Genomic DNA, 20,388 nt, shown 5'->3' with positions numbered 1-20,388 from the left:
TCAACTTACCATCTCAACTTAAAGAAATTTCACACTTTGTCATTTACAACTATTTTCACCAAGTTTTTTATCGAAAAAATATCACATATAGTGCACATGTGGAATTTAAACGTTATGTGATGTGATATTTTTCTTATATGCACAGCATGTTGGTGTTTTTCTGACAGAAAAATCAACAAAAAGACGATTATATATGGCCAAGTGCAAATTTTACAAAATTAAGATGGTAAGTTGACACGAAAAAAAATTTAGATGCCAAAGTATAAAAACAGACATAGTTCAAATGGCAAAATATAACTTACCCAATTATAAATATGAAGTTGTTTCAAATACTATAACTTTAAACTTTTTTTTAATTTTTATTTCAATACTCCCAACTTTTATTACTACTTAACTTACAACTTATTTTCACCATAAAAATAAAAATTATTACGAATACCCCTTAAATTCATCATTTATTGACAAATTGCTTATATGGTGGTGTTTAATTGTGAATTAAAATTAAAATTGGGATGGCTACCTACATTTTTTGAAAGATGGAGTAAGGGCAAAATTGCACTTCACTCCCTCAAGAAGTATGTTTTCACATATTATGTCCCAAAAGTATGAAAATAGTGTTTCAACCTCAAGAAATCTGAATTGGTTGCACATCGCATTGGACATGATTGTAGATGCAAAATTTCGATAGTTATCAATGGAACAAGAAAAAAAGAGGACAATGCCGTTAAAAGCAATCTGTAGATTCCCTCCCAAAAGTGTGAAATAACATTTCAACCCCTAAAATCTTAACTGGTTGCATCTCACACTAGAAGTGATTATCAGAGAAAAGATTTTAATATTTTTTTTAAAGAAATCTCTATCTCTATATATATAGAAAAAATAAAATATGGAGACAAATTATTGATAAATTATAAAAATAAAAAATAAACATATTTTTATTTTAATTATATGTTTTCACATATTAGTGTTTTTATTTTTTAATTTTTAGTGGTAAATATGTGTTTTTAAATTTATTTATGTTTTCGTGTGAAATAAAAATGTATTTGAATTAGATAATAAAATTGCGTTTTATATTAAATTATATTTTAATAAAAATACATACAAATAAGGATAAATTACAACGACATTTCTGAGGTTTGACATATTCACAAATACCCCATCTTTGTTTGAAAAATTACTAATACCCCTTGATTTTAATGACCGTCTAACAATTAGCCCATTTTATGAGTTTCCATTAGGTTTTTATCCATTCTTTTTGTGGTAAAAACTGACCAAAATATCCTTGAAAACTATGAATCATAATTTTATTTTATATTTTTTATTGACTAAGTGAATATTTTTTTTATATTTTTTAAAATTTTTTCATCCACTTCTTCCAATTTTTTTTATATAAATTTTTATGTTTTTTTTTAAAATACAGTAAGGGCATAGCAGACAATTTCATATTTCCATTCAAAAATTACATAATTTCATCAAATATCAATCTGTACTTATAATTTTTTAAACAACAAAAAGTATTTGTAATTATATCAAATTATAAAAAGGATGGTTGTAATTTATTCTATAAATAAATATATTTTCTTATTAATTGTTTTTTTTAATATTAATTACTATCTGAAAAATTGAAAATCGAAAATAAAAAGTGGCCAAAAAGCCAAATATTATTACTTCCAATAGTAGTCCATAATTGAGGTGAGAGTGAGACCGGAAAATCCTTTTGATGAATTACCGAAAACACCCCCGGTCAACATCAGAAGTCAACTTTCACGAAAAGGAAACCTGTCGCCCTCCTGCAAACCCATTTATGTCATTTTCCCTGCACCCAACCCATTTCACATTTTACCAGAGACCCCCAGCAAAATTCGCAGTCGCTGCCTCCGCAAATAGCACCACCACAGCGCACGTTAGCTGTCCCCCGTAATCATTACGCCTAACCCAAAGGGAAACCCATGCATTTAAATGCCTCTGCTTAACCTACGCACCCCTCTTCTCACACTGACAACACTCCCATTAATTGGATCTGCAGCTATACATACAGACACACTCTCACCTATACATACACGCGTTCCTGTATCTATTATTACCCGATCCGTTGTGAGACTGTACATATTTATATATATATGTATAATCTCATCGCTCACTGTTGTTTCTCATTCTTCTAATCTCTTGCTGCCGGTGCTGGGAATCATCATATGTCATATTCTCAGAGTTATCGCCCAATCGATTTCCGATCGGGTGTGAAGCTCCGGGCTTTCTCTCGCTCCGAAACGGTGTCGTCCGGGAGAGATCGGAGCCGATTCTCGTGGTGCTGGTGATCGAAGCATGAATCCGCTGTGCTGCATTGCTCCGGTGTCGGTTGAGAAGGATCGAGCTGTGGTGAAGTCGCAAACCCTAAGTCAGGAGCTGGTGTTTGAGAGTAACTGCTCTGATGAGAGTGTTAGGTGTAATAATAGCAACAATGTGATTCTGAGGCCGGTGAGTTTTAACTCGAGGAGGAGTTTGTCGACAAATGGGGGTGGTGGAGGAAGTGATTTGCACGCTGAGAAATGCGAGGAGAATGATGAGGTTAAGAGTGTGGCTGGGATTTTGTATAAATGGGTGAATTACGGGAAGGGGTGGAGGGAAAGGTGGTTTGTGTTGGAAGATGGGGTGCTGTCGTATTACAAGGTGCACGGGCCGGATAAGATTGTTGTGAGTTCGGTTAGGGAAAAGGGGGTGAGGGTGATTGGGGAGGAAAGTTGGAGGTATATGAGGAAGGGTAGTAGTGGGAGTGGGAGTGGGAGCGCTAACGGTCTCCGGGGAAATGGGTTTGGGTCTGGGAAGCGGTGGAAGCCGTTTGGGGAGATACACCTGAAGGTCAGTTGAGTTATTTTGTTTGTATCTGAAATGGGTATTTATGTCCATGATGTTACTTTGTATGTTCTATTAAATGTAGATAGGTCTCACAGTTTGCTCCACTGATGAAGAGGCTCGTCATTAAATATTGTGTGTATTTGACGCTGTGCAAGTGTTATTTTTATATTAACTGGCGGAAAGATGAAGCCTTCATCTTCCAAACCTGCATGCTTTTCGGCTGTCTTGGAGAATTTTAATTGGTCAGTTTATAGGATTCTAATTGGATATGGACTGCTTAGAAAAGCTATTAAATAAAAGGAAGTCATTTAGTATTTTGGTAAGTCATGGTTATGCAACTGAAGTACTAATGCTAGACGGAGAAGATTTTTTCTAAGGGTCTCTGGGGTTGTGCTCTCACCATGTTAAAAGAAATCAGTGAAAGTAATGAATTTGGACAATCTGGTTAGAATGAACTAGTTTATGAGGGGAAGAAAAATATGAAAAACTAAGGGCTCGTCATCTCAATCTCATCGATTCCTTATTTTTGCTCTACACTTCCGAGAATACACTCAGTGCAATGACAATAATTCATGTGGAATATGGATCTGCTGAAAATAGGCTCTTGCAATTTGGGAACTATTCTTAGTACAGACTATTTTCCCCTTGCTTACAGGAGAATGATAGCAGTGAAGTTGAGCAACAGGTTTCTTTTAGGTGCTCTTGGTTTATTTGAAAAATATGTGCATCCAGTCAACGCGTAACATAATTTCCTCGTGCCTGTGACATGTAATGAGACTACGAAATAGAAGTGTTGCTATTCTCATTCCCCTTTCTCCTGCCAGTTCCTTGTCTTAGCTAACTATCTGGTAGAAATTTCTGCTGTAAAGCCAGTTCTGGGTAAGTTTATTCTGAAGTAGACTTGTTATGGAAAGATATTTGCATCTACTAATGCTCACATTAGATCAAAGAAGATTGAAGCTACCATTTTTTTGCACCTCATTCTCTAGCCAACAATATCTTGAACAGGTTTCTTCAGTTCGGGCCAGCAAGTCAGATGACAAAAGACTTTCCATATTCACAGGAACAAAAACTCTCCACTTGCGTTGTCAATCCAAAGAAGACAGGGCTTCATGGATTGAAGCTCTTCTGGTTGCTAAAGATAAATTCCCTAGACTATTAACAAGCAACGACTTAGCACCCTCTGAAGAATTTGTTGTATCAACAGAAAAGCTAAGGTCACGGTTAATGCAGGAGGGCATCAGTGAGACAGTTGTAAAAGACTGTGAGTCTATAATGCTAGGTGAACTTACTGAGATGCAGAATCAATTGAAGACTCTTCAACTCAAACACATCTTGCTGCTGGACACATTAAGAAGACTGGAGGTGCACTCTTCATCTCTTATGTTTCTATATAGGGTAGACTTTGATATTTTAGATCCAATGCACTTTGTTGAAATGACAACGGAGTGAGTTTTTAATTTCATTAACAGTATCTCCTGGTACAAAGTATTTTTTCTAATGATCAGAAGATGCCTCTTTCTCCTGTTGGTATTGTTTATCCCTAAGCTGAGGCTATAAGCATGTTTTTTGTGTCTCCCCAACTTTGCTATCATTTTGATGTTACCCGACCATTGTGATCCATTGACGATTTGACGTAAGGTCTTAGTTCCTATTGCGCATCTATTCATTTAACTTTCTCTCATTGGGCTCGTAGAGCGTTTAAGGGTTCTAACACCAATTTTTTTGCTGCAGACAGAGAAGATAGAATTGGAAACAACTGTAGTTGATGAAACAAAGGGACGAGATTCTTGCTGTGGACAAGGCAATAGAAGGTTCAGTGGTAAGTTCAAATTTACGCTTGCATGTTTGATTAATCAAATGATACTGAATCATGTGTTTTGTTATGCTATGATAGCATTCACAGACAATTTGATTGCCTAATTCCTTTATTTGACATTGTTGCAGATTTCTATTCAGTCATGTCTGAGGGCAGTGCAAGTGACTCAGATGCAGATAATGAAAGCCGATATGGTGTGGATATTGAAACAGATGATGACGATGGTATCTTTTTTGACACGAATGACTTTTTGTCTGCTGAGTCTCTAAGAAGTGCTTCGTATCGGAGTAGAGATAATCCAATATATGCTCATAGCCCCTGGACTTGTGAAAAAGAATCTTCCTTCTCTAATCAGTTAAGCGAAGTTGGTATGGAAATAAAGGCAATTGAATTTCCATACATCAAAAGAAGGGATTATTTACCAGAACCCAAGGAGAAAGAGAAGCCAGTTGGGTTATGGTCAATAATTAAGGATAACATAGGCAAGGATTTGTCAGGTGTTTGCCTTCCTGTGTACTTCAATGAGCCTTTGTCCTCGCTTCAGAAATGCTTTGAAGACTTGGAGTACTCATATCTTGTTGACCGAGCATTGGAATGGGGAAAACAGGTCAGGTCCTCATCTGGAGGTTGCAATTTATCTTGTGCAACCACCTTCTTAGGGTTTTTGCGTCTCGGACAGTCTTATGTTACTTCTTTTGGTTGTTCAATGATTTTTGAACTTGCAAATTCTATTAAATTGATTTACATTTCCATTGGCATGAGATCCGTCTGGGTATTACTAAAAGAATCCAGAAGGTTATAAATTATAATTTACACCATGCTTTGGTCCTACTGCATTATATAGTTCAAATGACAATAAGAATTCAGAGTTCAAGTAGCAAGCAAGACTGTTATTTTACCAGCTTTTGTGAAGTAACTCTGGAAGGGTTGAAACTAGTTGCTTTTCCTAGTTCAAAGAGTTGTGTTGATGGCACCTTTAGATCATCAAACCGGCCTGATCAAATTGCTCCTGCACTAGGTCTGCAGGATTGCCTGGATTAAATGATTTCTTAATCTGATGCTTCATCCTGTAATTAAATGTGACGAATGCCCACATGCTTTGATGTGGTCTGGAATTTGAGTCTTCTGGAAACTATAGCTGACAAGCTTAAGACTTCCAGATAACAACTATATGAAAGTTACATTAGTCACCCAGAGGGCTATTTTGAAGTCCGTTGAATAGTCTCAGTTTTTTGCATAGGTTTTTGGTGTTGATTTGTTTGACTATTGAACTTGAATTCAGTGCTTCCTGATCCAGCTAAGAAGTATATGAAGAGCTCATTTCTCATATCCTGCAGTCTTTTCCACTTTTCTTGTACACGCTTAAATATATATGTCTTGTTCACATAATGGGTCATACTGCAATTGATAATTGCATTTTTTTCAGTTACAATTATAAATCATTTCTCATCTATAATCTTTTCGGCGTTTAAGGTTTCGTTGGATTTGTTGAGTTTGCATGCTAACACTGCTTTTTGCTTCTGCAGGGAAATGATTTAATGAGAATTCTTAATGTAGCAGCTTTTGCAGTGTCTGGTTATGCATCAACAGAAGGTCGACAATGCAAACCCTTCAACCCTCTCCTTGGGGAAACCTATGAGGCTGACTATCCTGATAAGGGTTTGAGATTCTTCTCCGAAAAGGTGTTTCTTCTTTATTCAACAAAACTTCCTCAATTCAGGGATTTCCTCTTTATTGTTGTTGTTGTTGTTCTGGATAATATAAACTTCTTATGATTTGGATGCCTACTTTCTGCTTTTCTACGATTAGTGTATAAGTCATAAACATGGAAGGTTGTATGTTGTGTTGTTTCTTTGAGATAAGAGATGACATGTCCCAAGGTCAGGATTTTTGGGCCAACAGTTTCTTTGTGTTTCAGGTTAGTCATCATCCAATGATTGTTGCCTGTCATTGTGAGGGTAGGGGTTGGAAATTCTGGGCAGATTCTAATCTGAAAGGCAAGTTCTGGGGCCGTTCCATCCAGCTTGACCCTGTTGGGATTATTACCCTTCAGTTTGAAGATGGCGAGACATTTCAGTGGAGCAAAGTCACTACTTCTATATACAACATTATAATTGGTAAAATCTATTGTGATCATTACGGAACCATGCGCATAAAAGGCAGTGGTAACTATTCTTGCAAGCTCAAGTTCAAGGAGCAGTCTATCATAGACCGAAATCCGCATCAGGTAATCTTTTGATCTTCAAGGGTACTCAAGTTAATCTTGAAGCCTTCCACCATCCCCCATCCTTTTCTATGGATGAAAGAATCTTGGAAGAAAGAGAGAGATAGTTGACGATTTTACCAGTATTTATGGGATATGCACATAAATTTGTTACAAATATTATTCCAAGCCAGTGGATCTGCTTGTCCTTTGAATTTCTGTTACCAGTGGAAGAAAAATGCATAAGCGAGGGTGCATTCCTTGGTGTCTGGCAAATGGCTTGTGAATTTGTCTCTCTTTTTATACAATACATTAAATTTTATTGATTTGTCAAAATTTAGGTTCATGGATTTGTGCAAGACAATAGAACCGGGGAGAAAGTGGCAGTTCTGCTAGGGAAGTGGGACGAAGCAATGTATTATGTGATGGGAGATCCAACTACTAAGCCCAAGGGATATGATCCAATGACAGAAGCCGTTTTGCTGTGGGAAAGAGATAAATCTGTTACCAAGACAAGATATAATCTTACACCATTTGCAATATCTTTAAATGAATTGACATCTGGTTTAAAGGAGAAGCTGCCACCAACAGACTCAAGACTGAGACCCGATCAAAGGCATTTGGAGAATGGAGAATATGAGCTGGCAAATGCAGAGAAGCTGAGACTTGAACAATTGCAGAGACAGGTGAATATTTTGTTTAACAGTCTTCCACCTGACATTATTGCCGTTGTGTCTACTCTTTTTCATTGAATAATTGTGTGGTCTATTTGGGAAATTGTATATACTTCCTGGTCATATGTGTATTGTCGTTTGCTCGAGTTACCGAGTATGGTTTGACCTTACTGAAATCCCTACTAAATTTTGTTTGCTTCACCTTTTCTTCAAAAGTTCGTTCAGTTTATGAGGGAGACTTCCAATGGTTGTTAGCATCATTACTCAAGCTGTTATTATAACTCACTCCTATAGTTTTGCCGGTGCCACTGAGAAGACTACAAAGCTGGGACCAGCGTTGCTGAAATAATTTGTTAATTATCTGATTTACTCAATGTTCATTTGTCGCAGGCGAGGAAGCTGCAAGACAGAGGCTGGCAACCCAGATGGTTCCGCAAGGATGAGGATGGTTGTTACAGTTACAAGGGTGGATACTGGGAAGCAAGGGAAAAACATAACTGGGATGGAATCCCTGACATATTCGGGCAGCCCTGTGATATCCCAGTTTCTGTAGTTGAAGAGTGAGCTTTCTCAGGTAAGGCATATACCCCAGTCAGCCATTTCCACAATTTTACGGACTCAAGAAGCACGGCCTTTCAACAAGAAGAAAAACAGGAAAGATATCAGGACCACCAGTTTTGAAGCCAATGTTGAGCGACACAAGAAATGTGTCAATTATGGGAGCGGTGGTCATCTTCAGATTGGTTATGATGCTCTTTATAGATTTGTCCTATGTATATTTTGATGGCAAGACAGACATGCAGGAAGAAGTGTATATGTGCTTAACACAATATTCTTCCCATTGAAATTGAGTGAAACCATGGCAATTTGGTCCTGCTGTCTGAACTCAACTGTTGATGCATTTGAGCAAAACCAATCTCAGGTCAAACCAGTTGCTGAGATCCAGGAGACCCTGTGCTGTGAATGAGCTAATTGGATCTCAAGCATTACACATCGTCCTGTCCGAGCTTTCCTTAGATGGCACAAGAGCTTATGTCTACTTCAGCAGCAGCAGCAAATTAGACTGCCCTTGACAACATGCTGACTGATAGATAGATGATGCTTTTTGACCTTTTGAAATGGAAGTCTTCATGGTTCCACTTCCAGTTCCATTTTCAATTGAAAACGAATGAAAACATCCATCCAACAGAGTCAAATTATACTTGTATTTGATTTAGTAATTAATTAATTTATATTTAAATGGATTTTAGTTGAATTGAACACAAAGAAACAGATAATCAAACTTATCATATTTAATGCAACGAACAAGAATTAACAAGATTTAACCAAAATATTAATCCAATAAAAGTTGAATAAACCTCTAAGCATTTTGACTTGTGTTGTATCAAAGATGCCTGTGCTAAAATTTCTGGGGTTAGTCGACATGCATGCCGATATCATATACAAGAGAATGGAAATAATACCTAGACCGCTGACCAGGACAAGAAAAGTTGAATACCTGACAATCACCTTTTGATTTTCTTTTGCTAAATATTAGTAAAATTATAAACTCGATTGGAAAGGAAAGATAATACATAAAACGCCAGACAGGAGCAATGGGCTGGTCATTATTTCCATGCTTTCCGTCCACGGAATTGTTTGCTCGACCGTTGTTGTTTCTTCTTCTCTTGGCGAGTTTTTGCTATCTTGGCTCTTTTTGCAGCAAGTGGCATAGCTTTCTTGTGTTCCTTTTGCCGATTGCTTAAACCACCGGTCTGTCCAACAATGAAAGATAAACACATTAGGATAGTATTTAGACATAAACTTGAATCCCCCATTATGATGCTTCTATGTCAAACGAAACCAAACCAAACCTCAGTCTCATAACAAGCCTACAGGATTCAAAATGAAAAAGCAAAAACAAATAGGACATCTTGCAGACAAGATGAAGAAACCAAACGCCAGGTTCTCACGTCAAGAGGAACTTCTTTAACAAGTGAAAAAAAGACATACCTTCTTCTGCTTCATAGCAGTCCGAGATTGGTATTTCCCTCTCTCCTCCCTCCCTGCTCTTATCAATGCCAATCTTTCTTCCTTTGTTAACTTCTTCTTTATGTTAGCCTGATATGCAGGATAAAATGCATGAGATGTGTCTTCACTACAGATAAAGAGGGCCAATTATGTGATTGAAAAAGAAATAAGAATTTCCAAGCTGATTGTCACTCAATTTTAAGATCCTCTGAAAACTGAATTGTCAGAGAAATATATATTTATTGTCTAGGATTGACATGTGCTACATGATGACACTGGTTAAGCATGATCACATCCACACATCAAAGTTGGAGATATTGACCAAACTATATCATTTTCATTAATTCCCTTTTTTTGTACTGATGTACTGGATAATCAGCGGTCTGCTACTTAAGAATCCGAACTCACCTCAAGTTTGGCAGCATCAACCCTCTTGGTGCTAAGTTGGTCTGAGCTCGGAACCTTGAATCCGTGCTGAGTTAAGGCAGCCCTAGCCTCCTTCTTAGCCTAATCATGAATGTAAATGAGATATTATCTCCGCATCGGAGTATGAGGGAAAACAAGTAAGACATTGCTTGATCGAAACAGAAGCACTAGTTATCGAAATCAATGTCTACTACATGCTTGATTCAGTATTAAGAAGATCCAAACCTTGAGCTCTTTTATTCTTTGAAAGTCCTCATTAGAAAGAATGCCATCATCTGTGTTAGAAGAGGTGTTCCCGCTAGCTCCAGCTAATTTCTTCAGAGCACGAAGACTTTTACTGGCTGCATTCAGCTGTCCCTCAAAATCAGCAAACTTCCTTTTCTTTGCTTTTGATTTAGGATTCGTTGCACTAACAGCATCAGTTTCCGGTAAACCCGACTTGTCATTCTCCTCATCAGCATCTTCCTCGCTCTTCTCTTCATCACTGGCGTCATCAGCATTGCAATTATTATCGTCTTCATCAGACACTTCATCATCTTCAGCACTCCCACCACTGTCATCATCCATTTCATGAGCAGAATCACTGGAGTCACCAGATTCACATTCAGAATCATCATCACTTCCAACATTGCTATCCTCTTCAGTAAGACCAATGCCATCATCCTCTTGACAATCATCATCTGTAGAGGAACCATAGTGCTCCCCATCTAGGCCCTCATCGCTATCACCATGATCATCTTGTTCCAATAACTCAACGCCTGGGATGTCGCTAGCAACATGCACCTCACCAAAGGCTTTAGGTCGGGCCTTTGGGTCTGCAGGCCGACCTCTATCCTTCTTGATCAACAGTGAAGGGCAAACCTGCACGAAACTTCATCAGTCCTCCAGCACAAGAATTGCCTATTACCATAGATGATATTATGACATATATGCCACTTGACAAGCAGAAGAGAGAAAGAGGCATGTACCTCTCTAAATAGGGTAAGAAGTGAACGAGCAGCTGAAGAAACTGCTTTCTCATGTGATTTTCTATATAAGACAAGGTCTTGCAGCAAATCCTCGGTCATCAACTGTAAACAGAAAATCACACATGAGACACTATGACAAATAAGAAAAGAAGTGGACCTAAAACATACTTCAATGCTATCAGGGAGTTTACCAAAGGCATCCGTAAACATATTTCTCGCACCACATTCAAACCCACAGAGATGGCCTGTAAAATGATAATAGGAGTGTAACTAAGAAACAATTAACATAGAAGAAAATTCTAAACACACACAATGGTACCTCAGGGCGTGATCGATCATGTACAAATTGGTTAACTATTTGCTTAAACAACGGTTCAACTGCATCAGGTGGTACCTAATAGAAAAGAACCAAAGGATCAGTAATATCTCTTGGAAGAACGAATAACAACAGAAATCACTAAGGCTGACCAAACTTTGGTAAATAAGAATAAAGGTTAACATAAAAGAAGATACCATGTCATGGCAGGCCTGAACAGCTGCTGCAAGTAGATTTGTGACATCTCTCTGATGTGGCTGCAAATGAATAAAAGAAGACTTAGCTAATAAACATTCAACATCATTTGCCTCTTGAGAGTAGTAGCACATTAACATACCTGGATATATTTCTGAAGGTAGGGGTAGAAGTTTAACAAAATCAAGTGGTGAAGACCAACGGTTCGGGCAATAACTTTAAGAATCATCATTTTTACCTGCAAGAAAACAACAGAATTTTGAAAAGATAAGTGAAGGACAAGACTATTACACAATGGCACAAAGGATCTGATGTCAAAGTTATAAATATGAACAACAATTACCTCAAACCTTTCATTGCTAGCTTGCAGGCGAGAAAACAGCTTTTCAGCAAATCCCTGCATGCAGAATTTTTATTCAGATCTGATCTGTGCATCATGCCAGAATATATTACAGAAGAGACAGAAAAGTATAAGGCAAAAACCTGTGCATCTTTCAAATGGTTTAGTGGTGAGTAGTAGTTTGAGTTAGTTTTCTCAGATGATATTCGCTGCTGTTTCTTCATGCTACGGATAACACGCTGGAGCTTTGCCTTCTTTTTCTTTTTGCTTGATGTTGTGCCTTTGTGGTTTGCCTACACGTTCAAAAATAAAGTTATAAACAGTGAGGCAAACACGTCAGCAATAAAAAAAAATATTAATATTATTTACATCATTGCCTTTGTGAACCAAGCAGAAAAAGCACTGATGTCTCAGATAATGATTCAGACAAAGTTTGCGAAGAAGTTTAGAAGGATATCCATAACTCAAGAAGAGACTGGTGTTATTAACTAAACCAATCTTAGAGAAAAGCAACGAATTGGAAAATTTCCAACTAGAGTCAAGTTAAGTGATCGGAAAGATGAATGTTTCCCTGCAATTCATAATCACAAGGTTGGCTACTCTCGTCCAATGAAGCAACAAGGGCAGATTCCAAGTCACAAGAATGACCAACCAACCTTGTAGATCGCTTCTTTATTCAATACTATTTGAGGTTGTTCAGTAGCTGGCTCATCTTCACTGCCGGAATCATCACTATCATCATCATCATCTTCAATCTTCTCAAAATCAAGAAGAAAAGATAGGGCAGCAATCATGATCCTGAGAAACAAAATATGTTTCAGATAATTGTATGTCAATTAGAGATATGGAACCCATCAAGCAGAAGTAAACTGCAGAATTCCAACCTTGATGAAGAATGAAAACATGCCATGCATATAGCATTTGCCGTCCTGTCATCAAACCAGACTTTCCTCCGATGAAGATCACACAGAGTAATAAGTGCTCTCTTTGCTTTCGCTTCTTCCTCTTGCTAATTTGCCACACTTTTCATGCATTAGACAACTCTAAGAATAATGAATACATGAAGAAATTTGCAAGCAAATTAATATACCTGCAGCATTCCAAACAAAACATTCTGAAGCGCCCTATTCATTGGATCGTTTTTATGCTTCTGGTTCATGCGTCTAATACTATGAATGACGTGGGAAAAAGCCAATTTTTTCAATGCCCTATCCCCCAATGTCTGAAGCTCCATGAATACTACAAGTGTCTCTCTGATATCAATGATCTGAAATATACAAGAAATCAATCCGCAACAGCCATTGCAAGGCATAGAAACTGAACATAAAAACTGTCCTTCCTGGCTATACAAATATAAAGTAGACATTTCCACTAAAATATGATTATCCAATACTTAAACCCTGCAGATACAAACACCTAATGTACTCCATGCCACAAAAACCTCCTATACATTCCACATGTCCCATGACATATGCTGCTATGCATATTTTCAATATCACACTCCATGCCACAAAAACCTTCTTCTATATATTCCACATACCCTGTTACGTCAAAGTACTTTTACCATATCACACTCCACGCACCAAAAACCTTCTTCTATACATTCCACATTTCCTGTCAGATATACATATGCTACCATATCATCGACTTTTTCTCCACTCTATGGCCCGTTGTGACAATCATGAAGACACTTAAAGTGGCAAGATAGCACATAAGAATGATTTATCCTAAAAATAAAGTAGAATACAAAAATTGTATAGCTAATTAAAACAGAAGCGTCCGCTTAAACTGGTAGATGATACAATCAGACCCAAGCCAAAAAAAAAAAAACATAAACGAAATCCCAAGAACAGTGACAAAAACCAAACTTTCTGGCTCGGAATACACCAATCTAAATAAATATCACTTCAACAAATCAGGGGGAAAAAATAAAAAAATACCTTTCGGTTAATCAAAAGAATCAGAGCTTGTGCCACATGCACCCTAAGTCCCGACGGCAAATTCCGGGCAGAAGATTCCAGAAACCTGACCAATTCATTCGGGTACTGAGCTAATTCTTTCGGATAAAACGGAGTAACGTGGGCTAAGAACATAGCCCGATCACCCAAATCCTTTGCCACGGTGGAGTCAGCAGCAATCCCACTGAGTGATGTGAAATTCAACGCAACTTGCTGCTGGAACAGCTCGAGAGATGACTTAAATTGTTTGTATATCAAGGTTAGCTCCGAACTATAGCCTTCAGGATCAGATTTCATTTTGGATTGAAGGCTCGGAAGGTTGAGCTTTTCTGAGGTCAGTCCGGAGGCGGATATCGAGTCCGCGACGAGGTCGGGGGCCATTGCCGACGTCGGAGTTGGAGGGTTTTGGGAGGGGAAGCTGAAAACCCTAGAAAAACCCAAGAGAGACAGAGAATGACTTAATTGAATAGGTTTCATAAAAGCGCTATTGGGTCGGTGAAGGAGCTGCATTAGAAACGCGACAGCGATTTTCCTTGCATTAGCTCCTCCGTAATGTATTTTCCTTTTTTTGGTATTGATGGCCAGCTTTTCTTTTCTATTTTAAGTTAGTAAAAAAGAAATAATTAATTACTTAAGTTTAAGTTCGGACCGAACACATTATAGTTCAAATTTATTTAAATATTATCGAGTTTGAAAAATTAGATCTAATTTAAATTGATTATTGATCTGATCGGGTTTAAGTAAATTTTAACTGAATCAAATATAAGTCGAATTTAAATAATTTGATGCTTTTAAATATATTTATTGTTTTTGCCGGATGAACCGAGTTTGAAAACTATTAAATAAAAAATTGTGTTTAAATTTAGTTTGTTAAATTTAATAAATCAAATTCAAATGAGTGTATCAGTATTGAGCTTTTGATTTATTTTTTTAGCTTTATTTAAGTTTTATAACATTTGATTTTAAAAATAAAAATGAAGAGTACTTTCATAAATAGCAAGAAATGGAAATTTTTCAAAAAGAATAATTTAAGGTATTATTGATACAATGAAAAAATTGGTTTAGTGGTGTTAAAATGAAATGTGAATTTACTTTGTTAATTATTTTTTTATAGTGAAAGTTGAAAATTATTTAGATTTATTTTTATAGATAATATAAATATAAATATCGTAAAGCACTTGTTATAAAAACAACATTTAACTTTTACTTAAAGTTTGATTTTAATTATGTCGAATGTGTACATGAACAAATACATGTTTGGCCAAACAAATCATAATAATATTAACAATAATAATATTGTAATATTAGAAAAAAATAAATAATGAAAAGAAGAGTAAATTACGTTGACACATATAAATTTAGGTCAAATAATATAAATATGCCCTGTCTTTTATAAAATTACAATTATATCACATGAGGGGCGTTTTAGTGTAATATATTTCACGGATTGTTTGTGTAAGCTTTGTTATAAATAATGTAGTTATAATTAGAAAATTTTGAAATCCATAAGTATATTACAAAAAAATTCAAATTTAAGAGGAAATTAAAATTCTTTTAATTTAGAATTAAATTGGAATAAATTCAAAGAATTTGCGTTGAAAATTTAAAATCCATCTATCCAAATAGAATTTGACCTTATTTTGTATTTGTTAGCGACATAATATGATTTATCTACAAAAGGGCATAAATGCCCTCCATTATAAATAAAATACCAACCATGCACCCAAGATCCGTGCCCTATTGATCCGACCCTATCAAGAAATTGAAAAATTAGGACTCGATCATCTAACAACACCCAATTAGAGATGACATCATAATTCAGTCTTATAAATACATTTATTGTAAAAAATTTCGACTGTCGTTTTTCAATATTAAATATATCAATTTTAAATATGTTATCTCAAATCCAAATTAGAGAGGTCTGAATTTTCGACCCAAATCAATATTAGAATGAAACTAATGATAACTAAAATGGGAGGGGAAAAGTTAAAGACTCGCTTTAATTTCAAACAATGCTAGTTCTTAGAATTCGCTTCGCCAACCAACAAAGAACTTGTTACTTGTCCATAGTAAATTTTCCCAAAATGAGAGGCTTCCCAAGCCAACCCTCATTTCTTTACTGCAGATAATTACATCATCTTCATGGGAATTCAGTAGCTACCAAGAATTAACCAACAGGTACTTCTCCTGCTTTCCTTCCCCTTTTTACATTTGGAATTTGTACAAGTAATGAATGTTTTTGCGATTTGTTTTCCAGTGAAATGCGTTATTCATAGTTGGTGAACTGTAGTATCTCTTTTTGTGGAGTTCATCTTGAGCTTTTTCTATGCTTGAGGCGTTCCTGAGCAGCTTCAACTGTTGAAACGAGATGGTAGGGCCCTTTTAATAATTTCTCATTGTTCAAAAGGATTGCTGTAAGTTGGAAGTGGGAAAAAGGCGTATAATAGCACCGCCCATCAACTGTTTTTGAGTACTGATTATGTATATGGGCTATTATGTATGTGCATGTGAATTTGCATTGGTTTTTTTGAGCAAATCCTTATCACTTTAGGTTGTTTGTTTCAGGGTGTTTTGAAGCATAATCCTGTAAATGATAAACTTGTGTTGAGATTGCTTGATAGACGGTGGGCTTTGAACAGCCCGGATGCGAAAATTAACCAGATAATGATTTTGAATCCAAAGGAAGATGGGTTAAATGGGGATGTTACGTTTCGCAATATCACCCAACCATGCCTTGATGAAGGCATAATGAAGAAGAACCAATCTTTTCCATCTTTCTATGTGGTTAGGGATGACTTGTTGCATCCTTTGGTGAATGGTAACAAGGCGAGGAAATTGGACGCTCTGCTTCCCCTCCTTGAGGATTATGACGCGACTGATGTGGTGAGATTGGATTGCCTACAAAGTTCCTGTGGTGTTATTTAATTCGGAGTGGATCTAGGTTGTTCCTTGATGATAAAGTTTGCAGCCAAATTTCAAAATTTTGACCAACTACACTTTGGAACATTTATTCCTGTAAACACTAGCACTGTCTTTACTGTGTGATCTGAGTTATGATGATGAAAGTGATGTGCAATGCACTATGAGAGTTGTGTTTTGCAATACATTCGTTTGTCGAATTGCTGCATAGAACTACTATGTCAAATAGTAATGTAAAACTGAGAATTTTTGTTAAAAAATTTAGAGTCACCCTGAATAATTATGTATCTCTGAATATGTGTAAAATGAAATGACATCCTTTTGGGAAATTTCTAGGTTACATGTGGGGGCTGCCAAAGTGCGCACACTGCAGCTGTTGGTATGTTATGTTGCAGTCAAATAGGACATCCTTATTTCCGGGTGTTTTTCTAGTCTTTTAGTTACGAGCAAGGATAATGCAGCTCTAACCATTTATTTCCACGTAATGCAGCTGTGTCATGTGCAGAGAGAGGATTGAGGCCACACTTACTTCTTCGAGGAGAAGCGCCTGAGACTCTAACTGGCTACAATCTTGTTTCTACATTATATGGAAATGTGGTTTATGTTCCAAGATCTTTATATGCCAAAAGAAAAGAAATGCTCACGAGGCATGCTGAGTCAGTGGCAGGCCGTGATGGATCCGTTATATGGCTTGATGATATATTGGGGGCTTCGTCCAGAAATCATTCATCTGGGAAACAGAACTTCTCCAAAGCAGATCCTGTCAAATGTCCTGAAAAATCAAGAAAAGTTGTCGTTATAAACGAAGGTGCAGGAGATTCAGTTGCATTACTAGGTACTTAGCATTTTCAGTTATTGAAATTGTATTTTCCTCTTCTTCTTAATGTCCAGTCATTTACCATCTTCCCCTATTGTAATGGTCATTTCTTGTTCAAGAAATAAGAAATTCCCATTTTGTCTCATGTTACCATTTCACATGTCCTGGAGCTGTTTATTGTTATAATTGGGTTTCACTTGTTCTTTTTCTGTGGTGTCTCGGGATGAGACACACTGAACATATTTATGCCTAATATAAGATAAACTGCTCTAACATATCTTGTCATGTTGGAAGTCTGATCCATGTTTATTCAATTTTCAAAAAAATTTTAGTTTACCCACAATGTCTTGGAAGGTTTCTGACTACCAAAAAGTTGACTTTCAATTTTCGAAAGCCTCGAGTGAAAATGAAATGTAATGCTTCCGTGATAGTTCATTCTCGGTATGTCTCAAGTGACATAAATGTGTTTTCAGAGTTCTTCAGTAATCACACCTGTTATTGCTGTTTCCATTGCATCATTTGCTTTGTTAGCTATTTCTAATGCTTGAGCAAGCACACCCGTTTGCTTCGTTTTAGTTGTATATTTCCTATCTTCTGTCTACTCCTGTTCTGTAGTTGGTAAGATATTGCACGCAGGGTTGCATCTGAAACCCCACTCTTATTTTTCCACTGTTTAGCAATTGCATTGTACTTGTGCGTGTCAGATGCTTTACTGAGACATTAATGACTTATGATTTCTGACAGGCGTCGTGCGTTTGATACAATACTTGTCCCAAAACCACTTGTTTGGAAAAGATCAGGCACTAAATATTGTTGTGGATGCTGGCACTGGGACAACAGCTGTTGGTTTGGCTCTTGGAGCTTTATGTTTAGGGTGAGCCGTCTATGTTTGTTCTCGATATGCTTCGAGTCGTCTCTATCTACTATTACTCCTAGTTTAGTTTCTGCTTTGAAAACCACTTGAGCCTCATTTTCATTCTGCTGAGGTATACTAGCAACTTACAACTTCTCGTTTTTTTCTTTGGTCCCATTTCGGAAATCAGACTTCCATGGGAGGTAACGGCAGTGATGCTGGCTGACAAAATCAATGCCTACAAAGAAAAGGAGCAAAATTTGATATCTGAATATCTTAGAAGTTTTATGTCTTCTGCTGACGGCCTAGACCCAAGCATAGTCAATGCCGAAATTGTGCAATGGGTCGAGCGCAGCTTACCTAGAAAGTAATCAAGGAGTTGATAGTTCACATTCCTCACCCTGATACGCATTCGACTTTCCAAATAACAAGGACTTTTTGCATCCTTGCAGGTTCGGGAATATTTTGAAAGGCGAAGTTCAAGAATGCCAAAAAATAGCCAGGCAAACTGGTATTCTTGTGGATCCGATATACACTTTGGCTGCTTGGGATATTGCAACAAAACTCAGCCAAAACATGTTAGAAGATAGGAAAGTGGTGATGCTTCACACGGGAGGAACGCTGGGGATGTTCGGCCTAGCCCAGCGCTACAGGTCTTACTTCAAGATACCTGACGAAGATTTCAGGTACAAGTCTAACCATTGATGCAATGATAAATTCATATTTCAGCTTTAACACTATAGTGCAGTCAGAAGGCTTATAGTAAAAAACCATGCAAATCTTGAGAAAATCACTTATTGTTGCATATTTGCGATTTCTGAAACTGCCAACTGGAATGCAAAGATTATCGTGTATAAACTTCTCATTTCATCGACTAAAACTCCCGTTATCATGGTCACCGAGTCGCTTTTAGTTCTTTTCTTGTATTTGATCGAGATTATCGCAGGTAAACTGCTGAACGGCAACCGAATCTTGTGTCTTTTGGTTCAATCCCTATTCAGATTCGGAGGGTAAGCTTCTATGGATGAATGCTTCCGGTGGAGAGGTTGCCCAGTTAGGATCATCGTAATGGCAAGCTATGATGGAATTCTCACTCAATCAAGTCAGATTTATGCTCAACTAGATGATGACAATTTGTACTTTCACATACCTTCAAAATTTTCGAATGCTTTTACATACGAGCACAAGCTATCCAATGTCTTCAGTATTTTTAAATATTCTTTGATACGAGTATAAATTATCTATTGATAAAATTGTGTACAAATTACAAAATCCACATCTACTGTATGTTGAAACTGATAGAGTTTTCGTTTAGACAACAATCTTGATCGACACACATGATCCCAGTCACAATGCTCCTCGCCCGCTCCCATTTTCTCATTTCTATATCAATTAAAATGTTGTCATACGAAAGTAAGAATTTCAAATGATTCTACATAAAAAAAATTTAAAATTTATCAATATTCAATAAAATATTATTTGAAGGAAGAGTTGAAGTAATTTGAAATTCATAAATTCAAAACCATTATGTCTAAATGTAACATTAATACTGATTAATTAATCATAAGATTAACCTTCCTTCACCCATACACAGGGTAAATACTCTAACCTTCATCTTTGCTTCACACTTCCTATCGTAATTTTGTATTTTATTTAACTTATAACACCGAACGAATTATATTATATATATAAGAGTTAATTATACTTAAATTTTATCAAAAATATAAAATTATGCTTTCTTCTAAAGAATTATTTAAGTAATACTTACAACATTTTCGAAAATTCGTTCTTTACACCTTATACATTTCCTTTATGATTTGTATAAAAAATAGTGACGCTAACAAAAAATTTACATAAATTTTTAATTTTATCTCTCATTTAACATTTTTCATATTTGTTTTTATACTTATATAGGGAAAAATATAATATATATGTGAATGAGGTTAACATACTTATATTTTTTTTTCTTATAAGTTCAAAAATATAACATTCGAATGTAAAATGGGGGGGGGGGGGATTGAATATTTTTTTAATTTT

General features: G+C 36.5%; 3 protein-coding genes across 4 annotated transcripts; 2 read left to right on the top strand and 1 right to left on the bottom strand.

The window, feature by feature from the left end:
• On the top strand, positions 1,763-8,762 carry LOC105168341 (oxysterol-binding protein-related protein 1D). Its single transcript, XM_011088396.2, has 8 exons — positions 1,763-2,856; positions 3,862-4,218; positions 4,588-4,675; positions 4,801-5,279; positions 6,199-6,354; positions 6,591-6,899; positions 7,217-7,561; positions 7,940-8,762. The coding sequence occupies exons 1-8, from the start codon at positions 2,323-2,325 to the stop codon at positions 8,111-8,113; spliced, it is 2,442 nt and encodes an 813-aa protein (XP_011086698.1). The 5' UTR covers positions 1,763-2,322; the 3' UTR covers positions 8,114-8,762.
• LOC105168340 (protein SDA1 homolog) lies at positions 8,870-14,204 on the bottom strand. The gene is made up of 15 exons (XM_011088395.2): positions 13,745-14,204; positions 12,895-13,071; positions 12,689-12,813; positions 12,461-12,602; positions 11,948-12,097; positions 11,808-11,861; positions 11,607-11,702; positions 11,467-11,526; positions 11,273-11,347; positions 11,145-11,198; positions 10,954-11,055; positions 10,211-10,846; positions 9,968-10,066; positions 9,542-9,649; positions 8,870-9,303 (listed from the first exon to the last, which is right to left on the bottom strand). The coding sequence occupies exons 1-15, from the start codon at positions 14,141-14,143 to the stop codon at positions 9,157-9,159; spliced, it is 2,424 nt and encodes an 807-aa protein (XP_011086697.1). The 5' UTR covers positions 14,144-14,204; the 3' UTR covers positions 8,870-9,156.
• On the top strand, positions 15,807-19,542 carry LOC105168339 (D-cysteine desulfhydrase 2, mitochondrial). 2 transcript variants are annotated; one of them, XM_011088393.2, is made up of 9 exons: positions 15,807-15,940; positions 16,020-16,133; positions 16,328-16,645; positions 17,018-17,060; positions 17,172-17,516; positions 18,243-18,372; positions 18,542-18,718; positions 18,804-19,037; positions 19,298-19,542. In XM_011088393.2, exons 2-9 carry the CDS (start codon positions 16,131-16,133, stop codon positions 19,299-19,301), a joined length of 1,254 nt encoding a protein of 417 aa, XP_011086695.1. In that variant the 5' UTR covers positions 15,807-15,940; positions 16,020-16,130; the 3' UTR covers positions 19,302-19,542. The 2 variants fall into 2 exon arrangements, with proteins under 2 accessions (XP_011086695.1, XP_011086696.1); XM_011088394.2 differs by lacking the exon at positions 18,542-18,718.

The sequence above is a fragment of the Sesamum indicum genome, linkage group LG8 (genome assembly GCF_000512975.1).
Source record: "Sesamum indicum cultivar Zhongzhi No. 13 linkage group LG8, S_indicum_v1.0, whole genome shotgun sequence".
NCBI lineage: Eukaryota > Viridiplantae > Streptophyta > Magnoliopsida > Lamiales > Pedaliaceae > Sesamum > Sesamum indicum.
The sequence above is the reverse complement of the archived record's forward strand: the minus strand, read 5'-3'. Positions and strand labels throughout refer to the sequence as shown.